General features: G+C 44.3%; 2 protein-coding genes across 26 annotated transcripts in view; one reads left to right on the top strand and one right to left on the bottom strand.

The window, feature by feature from the left end:
* Positions 1-4,440, top strand: part of MTFR1L (mitochondrial fission regulator 1 like) — a 36,529-nt gene extending 32,089 nt beyond the window's left edge. For 16 of the 23 annotated variants that reach the window (XM_084875101.1, XM_084875096.1, XM_084875099.1 and 13 more), the window contains 3 exons: positions 43-254; positions 1,345-1,666; positions 3,452-4,440. In XM_084875101.1, coding sequence (XP_084731227.1) covers positions 43-254; positions 1,345-1,666; positions 3,452-3,557 — 640 coding nt within the window. In that variant the 3' untranslated portion in view covers positions 3,558-4,440. The remainder of the gene's footprint in view (positions 1-42; positions 255-1,344; positions 1,667-3,451) is intronic. The other 7 variants (XM_084875108.1, XM_084875103.1, XM_084875104.1 and 4 more) reach the window with 1 other exon arrangement.
* Positions 4,441-5,088: 648 nt separating this feature from the next.
* On the bottom strand, positions 5,089-16,937 carry AUNIP (aurora kinase A and ninein interacting protein). 3 transcript variants are annotated; one of them, XR_014794204.1, is made up of 4 exons: positions 16,752-16,937; positions 8,421-8,547; positions 5,427-6,674; positions 5,089-5,194 (listed from the first exon to the last, which is right to left on the bottom strand). XR_014794204.1 is itself a non-coding variant. In XM_084875066.1 (3 exons), exons 1-3 carry the CDS (start codon positions 16,827-16,829, stop codon positions 5,824-5,826), a joined length of 1,056 nt encoding a protein of 351 aa, XP_084731192.1. In that variant the 5' UTR covers positions 16,830-16,937; the 3' UTR covers positions 5,213-5,823. The 3 variants fall into 3 exon arrangements, 2 of the variants coding, with proteins under 2 accessions (XP_084731192.1, XP_084731193.1); XM_084875066.1 differs by lacking the exon at positions 5,089-5,194 and having other exon boundaries at positions 5,213-6,674; XM_084875067.1 differs by lacking the exons at positions 5,089-5,194; positions 16,752-16,937 and adding an exon at positions 15,703-15,804 and having other exon boundaries at positions 5,213-6,674.
* Between the last annotated feature and the right edge of the window lie 198 nt (positions 16,938-17,135).

Raw genomic sequence — 17,135 nt, 5'->3', positions numbered from 1 at the left:
GAGTGGACAGCTCACTGATACACCCGTCTTTCCCTGGTCCAGGAGCGATACACGCCCACTGAGGCACACGTGGAAGCCCAGCCCTCTGATTGTCATGCAGCGCAATGCCTCAGTGCCCAACCTGCGTGGGTCCGAGGAGAGGCTCCTGGCCTTGAAGAAGCCAGCCCTGCCAGCCCTGAGCCGCACCACAGAGCTGCAGGATGAGCTGAGCCACCTGCGCAGCCAGATTGCTAAGATAGTGGCAGCTGATACAGGTAGGAGGCTGTTCCTTTTCCCCTGGCCTTTGGACAGGATAGTGGTAAAGAAAAGGATGGTCCCTGGTTCGGGGGGTTTTGGACCTAGGACTCGGGTTGCTCTGAGGCCTGGCTAGTCTTTGTCAGTTATTTTGAGCTTGACTAGTTTGGTCAGGAACAAGATCTTCACTTAGCCTGTGACCCCAAGCAGGTTCTCTTCCTTGGCCACAAAACCAATACCCTCTACCACGCGTCTCTAAGATCGTGTCTTCCAGGAGCCCTCAGCAGCTTTCCTTTTCCATTTAAGAAATAAGCATCCCCTTTGAGCACCTGTCTTTATCAGAGACCACCTCTCCATCCTTCCACTTTGTCTGCAGCTAAGGCAGAACAATAGAAAAGGATGGGAGTCTGCCTTTACTAGTGGCATGAAATACCAATAAGTGTCACTCCCTAGCAGCTCAGGGTTTATCACCATATTCCTTTTTTTTCTTCTAGTTGAGTTGTCAGTTCCTAAAGCTTACCAGGTGGTAGAACATGAAAATTAGTGTTCTTTTTGAAATCTTTTTTTTTTATATTTATAGAGGAATTGCATATATTGGCAGCTAAGAGACAAGTAGTTTATGAAAACCTAGAGTGTTTCTTAAAAATCGAGGAAATTTGTTAAAATTTGGGAAACCAGGATGGTCACCATTCTATTCCTACAGAATGCTTCCAGCCACAGACAGCAGTTAAAGAGGGGAGTCAGAGCACGAGCCCCCTTAGAGAAAGGAACAAACTCAGGCTGGGTCCTGTCATTGTTTCAGTCTAAGCAGGCTGCTACTGCAGAGCTCACTGCAGAATGGGAGCTCTTAGGAGACAGGGTCTTATGGGGTGAGGGTGGGAGGTGCTGTGCTCTCCTGGAACATGGAAGAGCCCTGCTTCTACATCTTAAAATCCCAGGAGGGAGGCGCAGTGGAGGAACCTTCCTCCAGCTTACAGAAACCACCTGGCTCTTCTGGGATGTCATGGTGTCAGCCCAGGAAATATTTGATAGGCAGTGCTTGTGAGCAGAAGATATTACTGCTGTACTCTAGCCCCCGTGTCCATCCATGCCTATTGTTTTCTCTTTCAGCTTCGGCTTCATTAACGCCAGATTTCTTATCTCCAGGAAGTTCAAATGTCTCTTCTCCCTTACCTTGTTTTGGATCCTCATTCCACTCTACAACTTCCTTTGTCATTAGTGACATCACTGAGGAGACTGAGGTAGAAGTCCCCGAGCTTCCATCAGTCCCCCTGCTTTGTTCTGCCAGCCCTGAATGTTGCAAACCGGAACACAAAGCTACCTGCAGCTCATCTGAAGAGGATGACTGTGTCTCTCTGTCCAAGGCCAGCAGCTTTGCAGATATGATGGGGATCCTGAAGGACTTTCACCGGATGAAACAGAGTCAAGATCTGTAAGTATTTGATAATTAGCTCTAGTGATCTATTCACTATTTTAGTTACCTGTGGCTAATGATCTATTACATAGCAAGTCCTCAGTAGTTGCCATGTGTTAACTTCATTCACAAACTTTGCTCCTGCTTGCTAATGCCTGGGGCCCCAGTTTGAGGAGTAACACTTTACATTGTTGGGGTGATCTAACCCAACCAAATGTTAGACAAATAGGAATTTTACAGGGTTCATCTAATCTCACTTCTGTCCCCGGGACTTTACCATATGGCTAATAAATGTCCCCATATCCCACTCTTTAAAGTTGGGTTGACTAATAATTACTTTAGTATCTCAAATTGGTAGACTTTTTTGGTGGAAGAATTTCATAAAGTTGGGAGTTTCTGCTTTGAAACAGTGGTCTGTTACTAACCCTGCAATTTCAGAGACTTGAGAACAAGGATTTTTTGAGAAATCCCTAAACCTGGCTGCCCATCAGAATTGCTCATATTGGAGGGAGTGACCACCTTGCAGTGTTCAGTGGGGTCTGAGAACCTGCATGAGACACATCAAAGGAGCTTATTTGCAGTTTTCTGGGCTTTAAAACATTAAGTTTGACATCCAGACCTCAAAGGCCAAGATGTGCAGTGTTATTTGTTAATGTAGATTAAAAGCTCTTGTGAGAGAAGAGGGCTCTCTCCCAAGTTCCTGTTGAAGGGAAGGTTGCTCACCTTGTGCAAGGACCCCTTTTTGTGTCTGCCCATTTCTGTCTGAAAACCAGACAAGGCTGTCACTCCCTCCTTGCTTCCTAGTAGTCGATCCTTTAGGGAAGTCACTTTCACGTTCCTTCTCTGGCCCTAGGTCGGTCTTGGTCATACCCACAGTTCTTCGGTCTCCTGCATTCCCAAATTCAGCTGCTACTCTGGAGCTGCCGAGTCCTCTTCTGGATATTGACTCCCAAACTTTTTTACTTGCGTTTTGTCCCATATTAGATCCAAGCCCCTCTTCCCACTTGTGTCCTGGGATCTTGACCCTTATATCTAGCAGAACTTCATGAGGATATATGAACGTGGATATAAGTCCACCAGGATTTCAAGCAACTATTTTCCAGATATCTAGAATATACTTTTATGATGTGTCAGGTAATTTGAACCTACATCAACTTGGGAGTGGGTTTTGTTCCCACAAGTCCCTTATGCGAACATTTTATTATAAATTCTAGATCTCATTTTAAAAAGCTCACTGACCCCTTGATGGGGAGACAGAATAGTAGGAAACTTTCTGAACACCATTTCCCTGGAACGAATAAAGATCAAAATGGACAAGAGGCATGTCACTTCATCTGCTGATCTGGGGAAATGTTACTAAGAAAACATGGCACCAAAGGTGGGAGCAGAATCTTTGCCATCACAATCAATTCTAACTATTATAGTTGATGGTCCTTTACTTTGTCCACATTTTATAACCATCTCGAAATAGTAAAGCATTCTAGTTAAGAAATGAGATTTACAACCAGTGAGGCTTGCTTTTGGACTCTGGATTCACCACTGACTGACTTAATAGCTTTGGGGAAACTATAACCTTTCTGTGCTTCAGTTTGTTTGTAAAAGAGGACTGTAATAGCACCTAACCTCATAAGAATGTTGAGAATTAACACTTTTGAGGAGTAACACATTTGTTGGGGTGATCTAATCCAACCAAATGTTAGACTAGTATTGAGATCGTATTCAAAGACATGGAACACTGCCCAACACAGAGCAAGTACTCAAATTATTAAATTATTAATAATTAAGCTATTATTATGTCTCTAGGAACCGGAGTTTACTGAAGGAAGAGGACCCTGCCATCCTTATCTCTGAGGTTCTCAGAAGGAAGTTTGCTCTGAAGGAAGAAGATTTCACTAGAAAAGGAAACTGACAGCACTCAGCTCTGCACACTCAGTCTCCTGCTCTTGGAATTCCTTCAGTAGCTGCCTTCCTCACCGCAGATGTTTGTCTCTGCATTAGAAGTTTTCTGCAATAGTCTTCCCGAAAGCTAGAGCCTGGACTGAAAGAAAAGAACTGGATTGTTTCCCATACTTCAGACCTTTGCAGGAGCTAAGGCCTATTGTGAGCTGAGACACATTACAGGTAAATGTATAGATTGGGATGTTTCGGTCTAAAGGCTGAGCTAGAAGTTTCTGGTTTTTCCTTGCCCCTGTGTGAAAATAGGTCCTGAATGACTTACTTCACTGCATAAGACCCTATAACTGGTCTTACCGGACACTTTGTGCCCAGCTGTCACTTCCTCGTAGCAGCTTTCTTGCAGCAGAGAGCTACCAGTGTTTATGTACATGTTCACAGGGCAAGAAAAATCTTACGCTGCTCCATCACAAACCAACACCAGTGCCCAGCAATCACCCTCTGCCCGTGTCTAACACCTAGATGTAGAGGTCGGCCCTCTGGACCAGCTGGCATTCGGGCTGCTTCTGGGAGGCCTGGGCTGTTTTTTTCTTAAATATATTTTGTAATACCGTACAACCAAATCTACCCTCCAAGGCCTTGGGGCCTCATTGGTTCCGCTGACTGAACTCTTGCTCTTCTGTGGACTTTAGTTCAAGCCCAGTAGGAAACAGAAATGGGGAGGGGAAAGAGAATATCATCTTTCTTTGAGGCCCTTGACTTCTTTGTATTGGGCCAAGGTTTGTATCCACACCATGCATGACTCTGATGCCCTCAGGTCCCTTTCCCTGCAGTATGTATCCCATGTGTGTTTGGGTTGAAGTACTACCTGACATTAAAGGATTTGGCAAGATACTGCATTCGCTGTGTCCATCTCTGAGTTATAATCACCTGATGTACTTAATGGTATAGGATTCCTATTAATTTTGTAGTATATGAACTTTCATTAACAAGCTTCTGACTCCTTCCCCCCCCCCTTTCCTTATAAGGTCCTGCCTTTTATTTTTTTTAAATGTAGAGATTTTGCCCCAAGCTCTTGTAAGCTTGCCCACCTGCATCACAGAGAACTGCGACCTGATGGATAAAGTCTTGGATAGAACAAAGGTCAAATTAGACTGTTTAGTTCAGACCTACTGCAGTGACAGCATCTAATATTAAAAAGTTGCTTTTTCACCCTAGCTGGGTTAGCTCAGTGGACAGAGCGTCAGTCTGCAGACTGAAGGGTCTCAGGTTCGACTCTGGCCAAGGGCACATGCTGAGAGATTTCAGGCTCAATCCCCAGTAGGGGTTGTGCAGGAGGCAGCCAATCAATGATTCTGTCATCATTGAATTTCCTCTCTCTCTCTGAAATATTTGTTACAAAAAGGTTGCTTTTTCAAAAATAAAACTAGTAATGTTTTAATTACCACAAGAGCCACTTGGTAAACAGTCATTTATTTGGACTCAGTTTTATAAAGGGAGTTCTCACCCACTTTGTAATAGTGTTACAGTCACATCTGGATTGCTATATAGCTTAGGATTTTTAAGGGAGAGATGTTGAAACAGACTATAACTTTAAAATGCTGTAAAGTCACCACAAAAATAAAATAAAAAATAATACTGCTACAATTCTACCTTTTTTTTATATATATATATTTTATTGATTTTGTACAGAGAGGAAGGGAGAGAGATAGTTAGAAACATCGATGAGAGAGAGTCATCCATCAGCTGCCTCTTGCACACCCCCTACTGGGGATATGCCCGCAACCAAGGTACATGCCCTTGACTGGAATCGAACCTGGGACCTTTCAGTCCCCAAGCCGACGCTCTATCCATTGAGCCAAACCGGTTTCGGCTACAATTCTACCTTCTACCTCTCTCCCCCCCTGCTCCTATTTACCACTCAAAAAAGTGTTAGGAATTAGTGGTCCCAAACTTAGGTTGAGTAAGTATGATTACAACCAGAGATTAAAAGTATGCATATCTCTAAGAAGCAATGTCCCAGTTAGGCATCTGAAAGAGAAAAGAGTTGCTTGAGTAATAGTCCCTTTAGTGGAGATAGATAGGAATTCCTCCCCTGCCTCCTCAGTGCTCACTGAATTCAGACAAGGAATTTACTAGCCACCTGTTCTTCAGGAAAAGGCATGATGCCAACCACACTGTCTCAACAGGTATCACCACTGGCTTTATTTACACAAAATGTTCAACAATAGCTTCATTCCATACCTCCCCAAGTATTTTTAAGACCAAACCTTCAAAGATATTTAGACTTGGTGCCTGATAACTTGGTTACCTTCAGAGTCCTGGGTAAAGAGCAAATCAGGCTGCAGGTTTAACTGAGTGAGCCTATCCTCGCATCGAGCCCAAGCGCTGTTAGGAAACTGCCCTAAATCCTGATTCCTATTGTTGGTTACCTCTTGGAAAGGAACTCTGAAGTTGTGAGCAATGACCCGCTGGCCCTGAGAATCCTCAGTGAAAAGCTGACTCCAGGAGTCCCTGTCATTCTTTTCACTGTCCCAGGAGACCACAGGAACAGAACCAGATCTTTGTTTCACTACTGTGTTTTCTCCACTCCAGGACTCCCTGTAAGTTTGAAAGTGGACAGGAGCCTGCCTATTTTCTTTGGCAGACACCTTTTCCAATTTAGGCTTGTTCAAGGGCTGTTGGCCCTTGCCCCCAGGTGGTTTACTGCGTCTGTCCATACCCTGATGATTCCTTTTCTTAGATCCATGAAGCCATTCCCTTTTCCAAGAAGAATCCTGATCTCCCTCCTTTTGGTCCAGCAAGCAAGAACTTTCCAAGTCCTGGGTGAAGGAACAAGTCAGTGAGTCTTGACTCTCTCCAGCACAGACTATGTTAGTCTCAGGCTGGATCAAAGACAGCCCAGTCAAGAATGGGGTTCCCAGTCTGTGGTGGCCAGAAGCCTGGAGGGACTGTGGAGAAAGTCCAGCTTCCTGGATGTCTGTAGGGGTTGAAGTGGCTACAGGGGGTGCCACACAATCGTCGCCCAAGCCCTGGATCAGATGGGGTAGTTGGGTTGCATCTTTCTTAGACTCTCTGTTGGTCTGACTTTCTATATATGATGAGACACTCCTCTGATCACCATTTTTCTTTCCTAGTGAAACAGACATGGACAAATATTATTCTACAGGAAAACTCTGCCCTGAGCAGGATTTAGCTGGTTCTTTCTGAAATCAGTATCGGCTATTATCACTACCTTGTGCAGGGGTCTTACTCTTCACATCCCTTGTCACTGAGCTTCCAGCTTTCAATCTCTATTCTTGCCTGAATGATCTTTCTAAAACACAGATCTAATATATCCCCTACTCATATAGATGCTTCCCATGAGCTCCATAATAGTCAAACATGACATAATCAGACCACTTTTCCAGCTTAGTTTTCATATGTGAAGTTTGTGTTACTGATTTCTTTAATAATCACATTGCAGAAACTGTTTTGTAAAAGATTGGTCTATTTTGCCTAAGAATTCTATATAAACAGAATATACCAGAATTTTACAATTTGAAGTGCAAAGTGTTATTTATTTATTTATTTATTTTTAAAAGCCTGTCTTTGTTAAAGCAAAAAAGCTTAAGTTTTTGTTTGAGGTATGGAGAGTGCATTCTGAAAGTTTATGCAAAGCAATCCTGGGTACCGCACCAAGAATTAGAGCCCTCCTTTCACCTGGCAGGAACCTTGCTCGGTAAGCCCTAGCCTGCTCTGAGTCAGCTGGTCCCCTGAAGTGGGACATGGAGGCAAAGAGCCGTCAAAGGATGTTGAGACACAATCCAACTTTATGCAAACCTTTTTTTTTTTTTTTTTTTTAATATTTTTAATTGTTTTGTGTTGTTGTTTTTGTGTTTTGTTTTGTTTTTTAATATATTTTATTGATTTTTTACAGAGAGGAAGAGAGAGGAACAGAGAGTCAGAAACATCGATGAGAGAGAAACACCAATCAGCTGCCTCCTGCACACACCCCCACTGGGGATATGCCCACAACCAAGGTACATGCCCTTGACTGGAATCGAACCGGGACCTTTCAGTCCGCAGGCTGAAGCTCTATCTGCTGAGCCAAACCGGTTTCGGCTATGCAAACCTTTTTAAAAAATATTTTTATTGATTTCAGAGAGGAAGGGAGAGGGGGAGAGAGATAGAAACATCAATACTGAGAGAGAATCACTGATCAGCTGCCCTCTGCATGCCCCACACTGGGAATCGAGCCCGAAACCTAGACATGTACCCCTGACCAGAATCCAACCTGGTACCCTTCAGTCCGCAGACCAACGCTCTATCCACCGAGTCAAACCAGCTAGGGCAATGCAAACCTTCCTAGGAAAAAAACATTGTTGAACCTTGACTAATTTGAGATGCTTCATACAAAAATATCAATTATCAGCCGAAACCGGTTTGGCTCAACGGTTTCTCTCTCATCGATGTTTCTAGCTCTCTATCTCTCTCCCTTCCTCTCTGTAAGAAAATCAATAAAATATGTTTTTAAAAAATGTGATTAAAAATATATATATATCAATTATCAATTAATCATGCAGACTACTTGTGGCCAATCCAAGACATACACCTAACTAAAGGTCAGCTCCCCTATATACCCTCAACTCCCTAGTATACCCTTTCTCACTGCTCTGACAGGGAATACAAATACTTAACATTAGACTGAGCAAAACAGAAACAGAAAAGTATGTTTGTAAAAGCATGTATATATTGCTTTTCAGAAGGCGATTTTGTTTTATAACCTCTTCTAATAAGAGAACTAAGCACTGGTGTCACTTAAAAATGTTCCGGCATGAAAAAAAAAATGAATGCGCTCCTTATTGCTCCCTGGGTGCTCCCAGGCAGGTCACCATACCTGATTGCAAGGTGAAGAAGGAAGCAATGCTGGCCTGCCGAACGCCTGCAGGTGGAGTTCTTTGAGGAGCCTTTCTCTCTCTAGGCAAGAGTGTTAGCATTTTGGTGCTTGACTCGATTAAATGTGTCTGAAAATTAGGAGAAAAAGAATAGAAATTATTAATACCAAAAACAGTTGCCAGTCAGGAGAAATTCAGTAAACACCAGTGACCCCCTGATGGACCCTTTGGACTCCCCTCAGATCCTATTTCCTAGATAGCTTTTGCTGTATATCATCTTCTATCATTTTTAAAAATATATATTTTGATTTTTTTACAGAGAGGAAGGGAGAGAGATAAAGAGCCAGAAACGTCGATGAGAGAGAAACATCGACCAGTCGCCTCCTGCACATCCCCCACTGGGGATATGCCCACAGCCAACATAAATGCCCTTGACCGGAATCGAACCCGGGACCTTTCAGTCCACAGACCTACGCTCTACCACTGAGCCAAACCAGTTTCGGCCATCTTCCATCATTTCTTGCAATACTGATGGTGTGTTTTTCTCAGGAATCACCAATTCCAACTATAGCCCAATCATTTTGCTTCCTCATGGAAATCAGGTTGACTAAACAAACAGGATTTGTTGAGGGGACTTTTTACAGAGAGGAAGGGAGAGAGAGAAAGTTAGAAACATCGATGAGAGAGAAATACCAAATTGCTGCCTCCTGCACACCCCCTACTGGGGATGTGCCCGCAACCAAGGTACATGCCCTTGACTGGAATCGAACCTGGGATCTTTCAATCCGCAGGCTGACATTCTATCCACTGAGCTAAACTGGTTTTGGCAGAACTTTCCCATACAAAACTAGAAATCTGGATAAGTTACAAGAAACAACTGGTTTTAGGCAATGGGTAATATACAGTGCAGGACTGTGATCCCTGAAAAGGATTTTTAAGAAGGAAAACAAATAAGGTGAGCCCTGTGACCACCCTAGTTTTCTGTTTGGAAGAACTTGCCCGTCTACCATGTATATAGAGTGGCAGAGCATTATATCTCGCTTGATGAATAGAGTAAATTGAGATTAGAATCTGAGGAAGCTGAGGTGGCTGGGATTTGTAGCACTGAGAAATACATCCAAAAATCTATGTAGAGATGATCCCTTGAGTCTATTATTGAAATACTAACCTACACATGTGTTAGGTGACAACCTACGGGGCCAGACAAATGCCAGGATTGCAAATTGAGTAATTCCCAGAGCTCACACAGGTCTGAAATAGTTTATAGACAGAGTAGAGGGACCTCCTTGAATTAGGCAGAGTTCTCAGAAGGATCACTCCTAGCTTTAGAGCTAAACTAGCCAGAGCAAAAGCTATTCCAAAACAGCCTTAACAAAGCTTAAAAACAAGCATTTACAGTAGCAAGCTGATTAGCAAGTAACTACCTACCTAAACAAGTTTCAGTGTTCTTTAAAGACAACAAAATCTAAATAGCTAAAAATGTAGCACTGAAGATGCTAGCATACAAAAAAAAAAATTATTAGATATATGAAGTCACAGGAAAATATCCACAATTTGGGGTGAGGAGAAATCAGTTAATAGAAGCAGACCCAAGGATGACAGAATTAGCAAATAAACCTTAAAACATATATATGTGTGTGTGTGTGTGTGTGTACACACACATACACACACGCAAATAGAACAGTGGAACAACCAATCACTATGATGTGTGCTACCAGAGGGCACATGTGCAGAACATGGCAAGCATTGCCCGTGGCGGGATGGATGGTGGAGCAGGTGAGTGGGGGCGCCAGATCAAGGCAGGGCTGGTCGCTATCAAAATTATTTGCTCCTCCACTCCGCAGTCCCACCGGGCACTCGCACCTGCTGCCAGCACAGGCCCCACTGCCGGTGCCCAGTGCTGGCCCCAATTGCTCGGCGCCATCAGTGGGTGCGAGCCTTGGCTGCAAGCAGCACCCGTAGGCCCCAATTGCCCCTCAGGGCTTCTCCACCTCCCTCTGCTCCTGAAGGGCAATCGGGGGAGTATAAGCTTATATTGTACCTGTTGCAGGCACCAGCCCCAATTGCTCCGTGCCATCAGCAGGTGTGATTGGGCTGGTGACATCAGCACGTGGGAGCAGTGGTGGCAGAGCAGGGCTGCCCACTGGAGGCTGCAGCAGGAGGGACTGAGCAGGAGTGTGGAGGATGGGCTGAGACCCGCCCCTGTGTCCACCTCAACCTTGAGGCCCATAGTTCCTTTCAAGGTGCGCAAATTCGTGCACTTGGCCCCTAGTTTACTATAAATATGCTCAAAGGTTAGAGATTACTGAACAAAATACAATAGCAGTGAACCTGAAGACAATATAAACTATTCAAAATGAAGAGGGAAAAAAAAAAACTGAAAAGAATAAAAGTTTTAATGATCTATGGTGTATCAAGTATACATATAATTAAAATTCCAAAAACAAGGCAGAGGCAGAAGGCAGCTAATCAATGATTCTCTTATTCTATCTAATAAAGAGTGAATATGCTAATTGACCATCACACCCTCACAAAGATGGCAGTGCCCACAGCCAATAAGGCAGGAATATGCTGACTGCCACGCCCTCAAATATGGCGGCGCCCAGTCTCCTCAGCCCCACAGCCACCCAGAGCCAGCCCGAGGCACAGGCAAGCCTCAGATGGCAGCTGCCCACCCAACCCAGGGCCAGCCCACAGTGTAAGCAAGCCTTGGATGGCAGCTGACGCCTGAGGCACAGGCAAGTCTCGGATGGCAGCTGCCCAGCCACTCACGGCCGCCCGAGGCTCAGGTAACCAGGGCTGGCCAAGGCTTGTGCTGCCAGCAGTGGCAGCAGCAGAGGTGTGATGGAGGTGTCACCTTCCCCTGATCACCGGGTTGCCTCCCACCCGAGGGCTCCCAGACTGTGAGAGGGGACAGACTGGGCTGAGGGACCCCTCTCCAGTGCATGAAGTTTCATGCACCAGGCCTCTAATCTAGGAATAAAGCTTTTCACCAACATGACCATACTTAGCAGAAGTAAATGAGACGCTTATTCCTTAGGTCAGAATGATGTCCTGAGTGATGTTGCCCCAATTGTATATTTCTTTGAAGGATCCACATTTATCTCAATGGAATGTTAAGACTGAGTAAGAACAGGTCATCTGGAACTGAGAGGGGCCCAGGTTCCAAGTCCCTCAGTAGATTATCCCCCACCTCAAAACAAAGGCAGCCTTAGTGTATACCCTATGCCTAATAGACATAGGGTTCCTTCAGGATCAAACCCCCTTGGTGAGCCATAACCTAGGTATTGACAATCCTTACACTATAAGAATGCCCTAAACAATACAATCTCAAGGAACATATTCCCTCCAAATCAAAGAATCTCTAGTTCTTTGTTATATCACATGCATGGTCCCATCAAGTTTTCTTCTTTCGGAGTAGTGGAAGGAGAAACTGACTTCCTACAATGACAGAGCTCCTGCTCTTCTTATAAGTATCATCTGTGCTATCTTCTTAGAGAGAGTGATGCTTTTTATTTTTTTATTTCTTGGCTGCAAATCATCCCCAAACTGTGACACTTTCTTATACTTCCTCTTTTGAACTTGACATTTATCACTTGATATTTCAAGACTTCTCAACTAGCTTAATATACTAAGTACTCAGAGTATCAAAGCAGATCTGAGATCATATACTTCACTCCTCTTATTGTTAGAAAATGTTTTATTCTTCCACAGAATTTAAATTCAGTTTAGCCTTCATTCTATCTTTTTCTCTTCTGATTATTTAAACTGTGTGTCTTCAAGTACTGCTTTCAAACCAATTTAATTCCTTTATGATTCATGTGGCCTTCAGTACAAGTCTAGTACATAATTTGATCCAACTTCTTTTTCATAATGGTCACTCTGGTCTTGATTTTATGTATGAAGTCTCACTTCCATATAAACTAACATAGCTGTGAAATATATGGATGTGTGTATTTTACTCTTTTTGCCATTCTACGGCCTTTATGCTTCCCAGGGCTCATACTGATTTCTTCTGCTTCTAGTCACTAACAGCACCATCACCAAGTCCCCCCCTTCCTCCTTAGTCTCTTATAGCATTAATTTGATGACATTTTGAACAAAAACCTTTTCCAACCAGTAACTATCATGCCTCATCAAGTCAGGCTGAAAGGATGTGCTATCTAATAAGGAAAATTATTTAAGGAGTCTAACCAAGAAAAGCTATCAGATTCTCATCATCTCTAGAAATATAAAACAAGTTAACACCCTACCCTAGTTCAGGATTTCATAAACTCTTGCCTAGTCCTAGATCAGTGGTCGACAAACTCATTAGTCAACAGAGCCAAATATCAACAGTACAATTGAAATTTCTTTGGAGAGCCGAAAACCAACTTCTGCGCACTGTAAGTGCACACCCGCACATAGTATTTTGTGAAAGAGCCACATTCAAGGGGCCAAAGAGCCACATGTGGCTTGCAAGCCAGTTTGCCGACCACTGTCCTAGACTATTACAACAATCTCTTAGCTGGTCAGGTTCAAATTCACTGCCTGTTCAATCAGTCCCATATATAGATCAATCTTCTTAAAGAACAACTGTGATCATACCATCACATTGTTCTGTCAATAGTTTCTCTGCTACCTATAGCATAAAGGGTGGACTCTCAGACTGCACACATTCATATTCCAGTTTTTTACCTTTTCCTCCATTACCAAAAACCCTTCATGCACCTTGCATCATAATGCTCAGCTAGATGCCAGTCCCTATTATGGCCTCCACCTTCCTCACTTTTGTGCTTCACACAGATGGGCCTTTTTTACACCCAGCTCTGAAATGCTATATATTCTACAGCTCACCCCCAAACATTTCTGATTCCTACAGCCATATGTGACCTCTTCCTCTTTTGAACTTGACATTTATCACTTGATATTTCAAGACTTCTCCTACAAAACCCTAGGATCAACATTTGACTCACTTTTCCTTCTATCCTCCACACAACTAGCTTAATATAGGAAGTACTCAATTCAAAAAATATTTTTACAAAGAGGATGGATATATAGGAAGGATACATTCCTGTTTCTGTTTTATATATACCTACTCATTACATTTTCAACAACAACATTGTCAGAAAACATTAAGGCTTTTCTAATACTGTGAGCAAGCCTAAGATGAGCTCCTGTAACTGTAAAACTGATGTCACACGTAAGGTCCAAAACAGATAGGATGAAAGGGTACAGTCACTGAAATTGTGAATGTTTCCTCTCAAGGTAATCTAACAAATTACCAAAGTAATCTAGAAACTGATAGTTGAAGGAGCCCAGAAATAAACCCTCACAGAAGATTCAATGGTAAATTGAGTCTTTTCAATAAAAGGCAACAAAAGAAAAAAATAAATAGGAATTTATCAAAAGTAAAAATCTTTTGTGCCTCAAAGGACACTATCAAGAAAGTGAAAAGACAACATATAGAATGGGGGAAATATTTGCAAATCATATTATCTGATAAGGGATTAATAGACAAAATACATTATGTAAAGAAATCCTACCCTAGCCAGCTCAGCTCAGTGGTTGAATGTCGACCTATGAACCAGGTCACAATTCAATTTCCAGAGCACATGCCCAGGGTTCGGTCCCCAGAAGGGGGTGTGCAGGTGGCAGCTGATCAATAATTCTCTTATGCCGAAACCAGTTTGGCTCAGTGGATAGAGTGTCGGCCTGCGGACTGAAGGGTCCAGGGTTCGATTCCGGTCAAGGGCATGTACCCTGGTTGCGGGCACATCCAGTAGGGGATGTGCAGGAGGCAGCTGATGGATGATTCTCTCTCATCAATGTTTCTAACTCTCTGTCCCTCTCTCTTCCTCTCTGTAAAAAATCAATAAAATATATTTTTAAAATAATAATAATAATAATTATTATTATTATTCTCTCTTATCACTGATGTTTCTATCTCTCCCTTTCCTTTCCTCCCAAATCAATATATTAAAAAAAAAAAAACACCTCAAACCTATGATTATTTCATAGCTACTTTAGGAAGCAGCAGGTTTCTACATTGTGTAAAAGGGAACCTTCAGTACTTTGCTATGGCTAGAAGGCTTAAAGTCAGAGAAACAGAGAATAAATATATTTTATTGATTTTTTACAGAGAGGAAGAGAGAGGGACAGAGAGTTAGAAACAGAATAACTCTAGAAAGATACATAAGAAAGTCGTGGCCTCCGAGATGGGGAAGGATGGTTAGGACTATTAGGGAGATATTTTACTGTATGTCCTATACATTTTAAATTATTCGCCACATGCCGAAACCGGTTTGGCTCAGTGGATAGAGCATCAGCCTGTGGACTGAAAGGTCCCGGGTTCCATTTCGGTCAAGGGCATGTTCCTTGGTTGTGGGCACATCCCCAGTGGGGGGTGTGCAAGAGGCAGCTGATCGATGATTCTCTCATCGATGTTTCTAGCTCTCTGACCCTCTCTTTTCCTCTCTGTAAAAAAAAATCAATAAAATATATTTAAATTATGTGCCACATGACTGTATTATCTATCCCCAAAACATTAAGTTTAAAAAAAAAAAAATTAAAGGAGCAGGTGGCTCATTTGTTACTTTTCAAGAAATGGCTTTAGTTGTAAGATGTGTTTGGTGTTTGTTTCTTTTCCTCTTTTTAAAAAAATATTTTTATTGATTTCAGAGAGGAATGGAGAGAGAGAACAACATTAATGATGAGAATCATTGATTGGCTGCCTCCCACACCGGGGATCAAACCCACAACCGGGACATGTGCCCCGTCCAGGAATTGAACTGGTGACCTTCTGGTTCATAGGTCCACACCCAACCACTGAGCATTGCTGGCTGGGCTTTTTTGTTTGTATTGAATTCGGAGAGACTGAAACAACAATAATGAGAAAAAATCCTCTACCTCCTACACACCCCCTACTGGGGATCCAGCCCACAACTTGGGCATGCAACCCAAACATGTGCCTGGATGGGAGAATCGAACTGTGACCTCCTGGTCAATGTTCAACCACTGAGCAACACCCGCTGGGCTGTAAAAGGTGTTTTTTCTTTTTTTTTCTTTTTTTAACAATACTCAATTTTTACTCAAGCAAGCTGTGGCCACCCAAAGACAAGACTGTCGTTCATGATTTCAATTAGGTTAACCACCTGGTCTGGAGACTATTATCCAAACTACCCAAATTCAGCACACGTGGCTAATCTCAAATCCCTTTCTACCTGCTCTTAATCTTCCTTGTTAATCCCAAATGGTGATCATCTCTCTTGCCTCCAAAATCACGTTTCCCTTGATTCCACTCACCTGGGCCGTATTCTGCCTTGTGGAGAATAAGAACACGGGCCTCTGTAGCAGTCAGCACCGGGCTGACGGGCTGACGTAGGAACATTTCTAAACTTATGCCTCAATTTTTTTCGTCTTTAAAAAAAGACAATGGCGGTATCTACATCACTGTGTTTTTGTGCATACCTACCACCATTAATAAGTCACGTGATTCTTCAGCAAAGTGCATCCCTTTTCTTCCCCTTAAACTGTAAGCCACTTTAGAGCCAGAATCCTGCCTTTCGGGTGTTAAGAGCCTCAGTTTTCATGTATAAAACGGGTACCATTATTCTCCCTGCCGCAGAGAGCTGCATCAAACAAGATAACGTATCTGAAACACTTAGCACAATGCCCAGCATAAAATGCTCCATAAGCATTAGAGACCATCTCATACTTTTGTTCCAATATTCAATATACAATTGAATATTGAAATGTGACAAACCTGGGGGTGATTTCCAACCCTCCCTGGCTGGGTGCACCGGGGAGTCACCCCTCAGGCTCCTCACCCCCACAGGGTGATGGTGCACATCACACCGAGTTTGGATCCGGGGGGGGGGGGGGGGGGGGGTGTCACTAAGCACGAGGCCAGCTCCCTTCCCCGTCTCCTCCATTTCCCCCCTGGAAGTTCCAGGTTCTCTCAGGTAGACCGCCTGCAAGCTGAGCTTCCCAATACTTCGGCCTTTTCTTTTTCCCTTTTCCTTTCATTTTTAATGTTGACATTCAGGGCCCCCCCGCCTCGGCCCCCTCTGCCCTCCACCCAGCCCCTCCTCCTGCCGCCTCGCAGCGCCCCGAGCTCCTGAGGAGCCGCCCCACCCCGAACCCTGCGGTCCCAGTGTCTCCTCATCCCTCCAGTCTGCCTTCCTTCCGCGCCCCTTTCCCCCGCCCTCCCCAAACTCCGCTGTTCACCCTTCCTCAGACGTCGCTCCCTCTCGCCTTCGAATTCCCAAAGCCGTTTCCTTCTCAGTCCCCGACTTGACCTCCATCCACTCCCGAGCCCCCCGAAGCGTCCGTCCCCGCTCCCCGCCACCCACCTGCACTCTCCGCCTCTTCAGCGCCGCCGCGTCCAGCCACACGCCGCAGGCCTCCTCCTCGGGGCCCGAGCGCCTCATGGCCGCTGAGGAGGCCTCGCTCGCCTCACGCAGGGTCCGGCGCCGGCCGCCTCAGGAACAGCCGCCGCCACCGCCTCCACCAAGGTTCGGATCTCGCGCCAACGCCGGGGGCGGGGCTACGTCGCCGACTTGACGCAGGCCCCGCCCCCGGCGTCCGCCCCCGGCGGCCCAGGCCCCGCCCTCTTATAGACCCCGCCCCTTTCTAGGCCCCGCCCCACGCCGAATCCAGGACCACAAACCCATCTCCTGTGTGGAGCCCTTTTCTCTTTATGAAGGACTTCGTGTTCACTTTTCATTCAAATGTTG

Source organism: Pipistrellus hanaki (assembly GCF_964339955.1).
Source record: "Pipistrellus hanaki genome assembly, chromosome: 2".
NCBI lineage: Eukaryota > Metazoa > Chordata > Mammalia > Chiroptera > Vespertilionidae > Pipistrellus > Pipistrellus hanaki.
The sequence above is the reverse complement of the archived record's forward strand: the minus strand, read 5'-3'. Positions and strand labels throughout refer to the sequence as shown.

Excerpts from the sequence above, each read along its gene's own strand:
- AUNIP (XM_084875066.1), bottom strand. The coding sequence starts at position 16,829 with ATGAGGCGCTCGGGCCCCGAGGAGGAGGCCTGCGGCGTGTGGCTGGAC. Across the intron at positions 8,548-16,751 it reads TGAAGAGGCGGAGAGTGCAG|ACACATTTAATCGAGTCAAG; the intron begins GTGGGTGGCGGG and ends CCTAATTTTCAG. Across the intron at positions 6,675-8,420 it reads CTTCTTCACCTTGCAATCAG|GAAAGAAAAATGGTGATCAG; the intron begins GTATGGTGACCT and ends CTGTTTCACTAG.